Source organism: Cyprinodon variegatus, unplaced genomic scaffold (genome assembly GCF_000732505.1).
Source record: "Cyprinodon variegatus isolate N-32 unplaced genomic scaffold, C_variegatus-1.0 Scaffold113, whole genome shotgun sequence".
Classification (NCBI taxonomy): Eukaryota; Metazoa; Chordata; class Actinopteri; order Cyprinodontiformes; family Cyprinodontidae; genus Cyprinodon; species Cyprinodon variegatus.
Window position 1 is genome coordinate 1 of NW_015150566.1, and position 7,308 is coordinate 7,308.

A 7,308-nucleotide genomic window follows, 5' to 3' on the forward strand; every position below is an offset into this window, starting at 1 on the left:
TCCCCCCCCCCCCCCCCTCATACAGTCTGTCTCACACTTGCTGGAAAAATGAAGATAGTTGAGGAGCCGAATACGTTTGGGTTAGTAAATAAAACACAGATCTGTTTCGGAATCCATGTGGGGTTTTTTTTCTCACCGATCTTCTCTGTTGGCAGGTTGAATAACCCTTTTATGGCTCAGGGAAACAGACTGCAGCCCAAAGTCGCCCCATCTCCAGTGTCTGGTAAAGAAGTGATATAGAATAGAACAGAAAAGAAAAGAAAATTCATTTTTTTGTCCTGCAAAGAGGAAATTCTTGTGTTTACAGGAGCAAAAAGAATATAGAAAAAAATGGTCACACAAATGTGGACCTTAGAAAAATGTATAAGAATAACATAATAGTGAATAGTTAAATGATAAAAAAATAAGATACTGTACTGAAAAGTGTTTTAACGATATAAAACTTTGCACCTGAAGAATAAATAACCAATATACAGCTCTGGACATTATTACAGTAATGGATATTTAAAAATAGCAGCGACATCAGAGACGGGAAAAATGACAGCAGCATGTTATTTAACTAACTAAGGTAGAAGCTGTGCAAAATCAGCATATATGTAACAACTTATAGAGGTTGTTGGGAACAGTGGTTATAGAGTCTTCGAGCTGCTGGGAGGAAGGATCCGTGATAACGCACCTCGGTGCATTTAGGGGGCAGCAGTCTGTCACTGAAGGAGCTCTCCAGTGCTGCAGCTTCATGCATAAGGTGGGAGACATTATCCAACAGAGATGTTAATTTAGCTAGGATCCTTTTGTTTCCAACCTCCTGCAATGAGTCCAGACGGCATCCAATCACATATCATTTAAAGCTTGCTGGTTAATTAATCAAACAGTTGATGCTGACTGAAAGTTTGCCGATTAGCAGAATTAGTTTCCTAAAATTACTGTCCTAAAATTCTATATTGACTTTTGAATTTAACATGACTAACTTTTTACTAGAGGATGCAATGATCCTATGCTAGGATTGGATATATGTTCCGATATTGAAAAAAAATAGCTAAATTAGCTGGAATAGATATCAGATGAATGATATTGTTCCAAAAGTCTGGGTCCGTTTCAAAAAGCAGGTTTACTGAAAAATGTTTTACACCTGAATCAGGGAAAACGAGTTTTCCATTTTACAAAGAGAGTTTACTCAACCTATTTCTGCTACCATAGTAACATTCTCCCCAGAGCTAACCTGGTTGGGAGCAGGTTTTTTTTTCAGTAAGCTCACAGCTGGTTCATTGGGTGTGTTATTAAAGAATCATTGGTATTCATTCTCAGAGAATTCAATATTTATGGTCAACTCAGTTGGCAGGGTATTTGTCTTTGCTCTGTTTAATATGAGCGACATGCAGACCATTTAAAAAAATGTTTTTTTTTTTACAGTACATAAAGAATTACTGAAATTATTTTCAGATTACACATAGTGGCACAGTAAAGCAGTGGGTAGAGCTGCCGCCTTGCAGCAAGAAGGTTCCAAGTTCGATTCCCGTCCTGGGGTCTTTCTGCGTGGAATTTGCATGTTCTCCCTGAGCATGCATGGGTTCTCTCCGGGTACTCCGGCTTCCTCCCCCAGTCCAAAAACATGACTGTTAGGTTAAGTGGCTTCTCTAATTTCTCCTTAGGTGTGAGCGTGGATGGTTGTATATCCTGTTTGTCTCCGTGTTGCCCTGCAATAAACTGGCAACCTGTCCAGGGTGTACTCTTGCCCGTAGAAAGCTAGACCTCACAACCCCAGAAGGGATAAGCGTGCAGGATGGATGAATTACAGATGAATAGATTTATTGATTCCATGGGGAAAAAAAGGAATTACTGTAGGCTTAGTATTCATTCTGTAATAACAACCTACTGGGAGGTAGGAGGCACAATCTGAAGGAATTCTATTGGACTAATAACCGCTAATAATGGCCAGTTATTGGGATAAACATCCAAAGCAGCTGCTAACAGACACTTAGTATTTGCGCAGGTCCTACCTGCTGGAACAGCGTTCTTAGACTTAATCTTTATCTGCTGCCAGGTGATTTCCCCTAAATAGTTACATTGACCCACTACCATTCACCCAGTAACCTAGTTTTTCCTGTAATGTTATTGTGGTCACAACAGGCTATGCCTGTCATAGAGAACTTCACATAAGCCTACACGTTCATTCAAGCAGCAATCTTCTCCCATGCAATCTCCCTCTCCTTTGCATATTAAGCACTGTAGCGCAGTCTTTTGAACACCATAGCGATCTAGTGAATTAAATTTCATGTTTGCAATGCTGATTACGCCATCGACCAGAACACACACAGCAGCTAGTGATGATTTATATCTGTGTGGCGGGGTATGCGGTTAATTCATTCAAAGGCAGCAGCAGTATTGGATATCGGCCATTATTGGATATTGGCTCAGCCAATGTATTGGATCTGGGAAAAATTAATCTTGCATTTCTACCTTTAGCCCAAATTACACCCCACATACCTGCTACACTAAGGGTTTCTTTGAACTCTCTATATTGGGTAATTTCCAGGTCAGCATAAGTGTTGAAAATAGATCTGATTTTGAATAAGAAAAAAGAAAGTAAAGCCCGACCACTTAGAAACAGCTGCCATAAACTCAGAGTGCAATTTTTCATTCAGCACACGCAAATTACTTTAAAAGGATAAAGAAAACAGAGAATTTGAAACTAGAAAAGGAATAGATTTTAGTTTAGAAATCTGAACCCAAATGGTTCAGGATATCAGATGTCTTGACCTCTCTACAAGTAGACTGTCAGTGGCAAAGATAAAAAACAAAAAAAATGCCCTCTGACACTGGCGTTCCTCAGGGATGTGTGTTCAGTACTCAGCTGAGAACACTGCTCATGAACAATTTAGTGATTGTACTCAGTTGTTTTTTATGTCAGTAAAGAAAAAATAATTATCTGGACAGAATAAAATTCAACTGTCTCTTTGGTAACCATAGTAACATTCTCCTTAAGGCCCGGCCCATCTTCATCGTCTTGCTGGAAAGTGCTTCAGCCTCATAGAGTCCTTGTGAGTATACAGTGTTCTGAAGATGCACATGATGGAATCTGACTCATCCATTTCCCATTTGGTTGACCATTTAAAGCAATCAGTATCCCTGTGTAACTGGTTCTTTTGTAGGTATAAATATGAATTCTGTCCATTCCACAATGTTACCCAGCATGAGCAGTCATTTAGGTGGAACGCCTACAGTGGGATATTGGGGTAAGACACAGCAAATTAATTTTGTCAGTTCAGAAAATCATGATTTTTAATTAGTGAAATTGAAATTGTAAGTCTACTGTTGGTGATTTTATGTTAAATAGGATCTGGCAGGAGTGGGAAATGGCCAACAACACTTTCACAGGCATGTGGATGAGAGATGGTGACACATGTGGAACCAGAAACAGAGAGACAAAGGTAAAAAAAAAAGAAAAAACACATTTTTTTTTTTTTTAAAGGTTTGTGTTCCTTTTCTTGCTCTTTATTAGTTTTCTTTTTCTCAGGCAAATTATTACTAGTTTCCTGATAAATCTTCTTACCTCATTGGTTGACTCATCAGCATTAATGTTGACACCTATAGAAACGAGTTTAGAAAAAGAAAAACAGCATTTCAAAGGATAATATTTCAAGAAAAGGGCTGTAATTAAATTTCTTGATATAGAGTACAACCCTAGTTTGTGGCTCAACCTGTCTTGATTCAATCTCTGGAGATAATTTAAGAGTTCTTTAAAGATGCCTTTTTTCCTCTATGGCAACTTGTAATTTTAGCAGGAGTCAGGAGCTCTATTTTATTTTTAATTTAATTAATATAAAAAAAATCTAGATTTCTATATATTTTTCTAAAGAGTGCATTACTTTAAAACAACCATTTATTAGCATAGATGTATGAGCTGCATTTGAGATAAATGTAAAAACAATAATTATGAGACAAAAATGAAATGGAAAACAGAACAAAAGAAAACAGAAAGCTGATTTTTATGTTTTTAAGAGTCTTTAGTTCTACAGATATTATGCTGCATCAGGTCAAATGTCAGGCATGGTAATGAATTCCATGCAAAATCATTTGAGAATTGTTGAGGTGCTAACTGCTGTTAGCGTATCCAGCTAACAGAAGCACATGGCATACTAATTTTTGTGTGGGCGCTTTACACAGAAATAGAAATTTGAGTTGACAGTAGGGTTGCCAACTGTCAATTTAAAAAGGGAACTGTCCTGTATTAGGAAACAGTATTAGGTGTCTGATGTAATCCAGGTTCAATTCAAATTTTTGCAAATTCAGTTCACAAACATGTAAAGTTAAGAATTCGTAATGTGGTTGGGGTAGAAGAAGTGCATGGCCGAGCCCTTACTGAATTTTCACGCAGTTGGCAACAGTGTTTTTTTCCACCATTTTCTAAAATATTTGTTGCTACAAATACAGATATCAGTGTTACACCTGCAATGATGACTTTAATATTACAATTATTCAAAAACACAAGAACTGTTTTTTTTTTTCCTTTTTTTTTTTTTTTAAAGGGGAACTTTGATTGTTTTGTAATTTAGCTTGTTTTAGGTTTATATCTTTTCCCTATCCATAACTGTATTTATGTTCCTGTATTTGTATTTTCATCTTTCTTTTCATTTATTTTTAATTCTTGTAAAGTGACCTTGAGTGTTCAGAAAGGCGCTGTTAAATAAAATGTATTATTATTATTATTATCTTATGACAATTTTTATTCAAATTAAGTTTACCACTTAGTGAGAATATCTTACAGGCCTACACCCAGTAGGTGCATCAGAGATATTACGGTATTTTTTATTTATGTGTCTGTATATATATTTTATCAAATATGCCTTAAGGGATAAAAAAAAATAAAGATTGCAATATGCACATTTTAAGTAAATAAATACTAAAATAGTTTTGTGTCAAGTCAACTCATTTTGGAAAAAAACCTTCTGTTTCTTGTTACGTTCAGGTGATTTTGCTCTGCAGCAACAGCAGCAAACTGGTGCAAGTATCTGAGCCCAGCACCTGTGTTTACTCGCTGACCTTCGAGACGCCGCTCGTTTGCCATCCTCATTCGCTGTTAGGTAGGTCAGCAATAAAAGCCTCCTCTTATGCTGTGAATGTCGGCAGTAATCGGGGCTGCGTTTTTTTATTTACAGTGTACCCTACTCTGAATGAGAAGCTGCAGGAAGAATGGGATGAAGCGGAGCAGGCCCGATATGAGGGTCTTATCACTGAGCAGGTAGGAAGTAGATTTAGATTAAACCATTAAATGTCGCTAAAAACATCAAAAGTGCATTCATAGCTCTACTAATGCCTCGGACATTAGAGGATTTAAAACTATGAAATTGCTAGCTAATCATGTTAATCTTATGTGCACTACAGGGCTACAACAATCTCCTGAGAGATATTTTTCAGGATGCTGGACTCTTGAAGAGCAACAAAGTGACAGAGACTGTACCACAGGCAGAAGTAGATTCAGGAAAGCCAAACTCTTTACAGAAATGCCAAGAAGTAAGTTCATCAACGATTACGCATGGTAGGCGAGTGTTTCTTGAAACATATGGTTGATATTTATTTGTATGTATTTTGTTCTAGGATTATCAAAAACAGAGTGAAGAGATAGCAAGACTGCGTGCTCTCCTCACTCAGAATAATATTTCTTTTGAGTCACAGCCAAGTAAGTGAGCCTAAAACCAGCCTCGCCATATATGTTTAAACTGTCTCTATAGCATGAATTTTTTTTTATTTTATTTTATATGACAGATGAACAAAAGGGTGCAGTGACTGTGCCAGCTAAAGACCAACACCTGAGAGGAGACACGGGTATCTTCGATCTACTGTGAAGATCACCAGGAGCGGCAGGCTGCTTATTTTAAAGGACCTGAGGGGATTTAATGTCTTTCTGGTCTGTTTGAAACGAGGTTCACACCAGTAAAATGTGGATTAATTCTCTTGGGCAACACTGCATCAGACTTTTAGGGTAAAGTTTGGACTGTTACCTTCCCAGTATCTCCACAACCCCTGCAAGCTTTTCCGATGTTTTATGGAGGCAGCATCACTGGAAACTAAAACATCCTGCAGGCATAAGATGGAAAACTGTAACAATGCCATGTTTTAATAGCTGTTATTCTGAATATGACTGAACCTGTTTCGGCATATATTATTGATACACTACTTCACCAAGCAGCCAGCAGTCACTGGGGGAGTTTGACACGCTGGACATTTCACCAGTTCGTCACAGAGATACACAGTATTAACTTGGAGTGGGAGAGGAAGATAATAGTACCCAGGCGTGCACACAGAGATTGGAGAAAATCTAGCTGAAAGAATCGCAGATTGGGATTCAAATATAAGACCTTCTTGTTGCCACCAATTAGGCATTATTACCCCCTCTGACTATAGTAGAAAAAACTTGACCAAGCTTTTGAGGTTGAAGTACATACTGCTCTATTAAACTTCCCCTCTGTAGACATTTTTATAGGAAATGGAAGATCCATTGCAGTTTTAGTGAGGTTCATATCTTGACACTCCCCCCTGTAATATCCACGCATATAGAAAAAAGAAAAGACGATTCCTCACTTTAAAGTGGGAGTGTTTGCTCTAATCCTTGATATATTGTCCTTTATCATTTGCATGCGGGCCTTCTCCAACACGCTATTCAAATAGTTAAATTCCCCTCATCAACATTCAATCATCCAGCTCTACAGAGGCCCATTGATGAAACATTACTTGGTTCAGATGTGATGGGAAAGGGATACATTTTAAAGCTGATTTAGGTTTGAAGTTGTGTTCCTACTCTGAGACTTTGCCAAAACTGATTCTGTATCATTTTTTACTGAGACATTGGAAATAAAAGATGCAGCCTGAATTGCACTACCAATTTTTTTTAAACATTTATTTAACATGATGTAATGGTTTAGATAGGGTTTGGTTAGAAAGAACCTTAAGAGAGGCTGCAAATAAAAAAAAAAAAGGTTCTCTAAACTGAAAGGTGGACATCTTCAGAAGAACTGTCAGCTTGTTTAATGTTCTGTCTGGTAATAAACAAATGCAAATATGGAAATGTAAGGGTTTATTTAAAAATAAAACTTTGGAAATTGTGTTGGATTTCTGTTAAACTGTGACATCCTGAACTTGCACGGGTTTAGAGTCAGAAAAAATGCAGAACAGGCAGCTTTACAAAGCAATATTTATATAAAAACGACAAGCCAGTAGAGCTAAGTTTTTCTCCTTGGTTCTAATGAAAAAAAATAATATATGGGTGCACAAATTTTCTCCAGGTTTGAACGTCTTCACACTGAGTGAATG

At 37.4% G+C, this 7,308-nt stretch overlaps 1 protein-coding gene across 1 annotated transcript; it reads left to right on the plus strand.

The window, feature by feature from the left end:
- The first annotated feature begins 16 nt into the window (after positions 1-16).
- LOC107084985 (N-acetylglucosamine-1-phosphotransferase subunit gamma-like) lies at positions 17-7,047 on the plus strand. Its single transcript, XM_015375073.1, has 10 exons — positions 17-80; positions 156-223; positions 2,984-3,038; positions 3,150-3,233; positions 3,335-3,428; positions 4,967-5,081; positions 5,157-5,239; positions 5,383-5,511; positions 5,596-5,677; positions 5,764-7,047. Exons 1-10 carry the CDS (start codon positions 49-51, stop codon positions 5,841-5,843), a joined length of 822 nt encoding a protein of 273 aa, XP_015230559.1. The 5' UTR covers positions 17-48; the 3' UTR covers positions 5,844-7,047.
- The last annotated feature ends 261 nt before the right edge of the window (positions 7,048-7,308 follow it).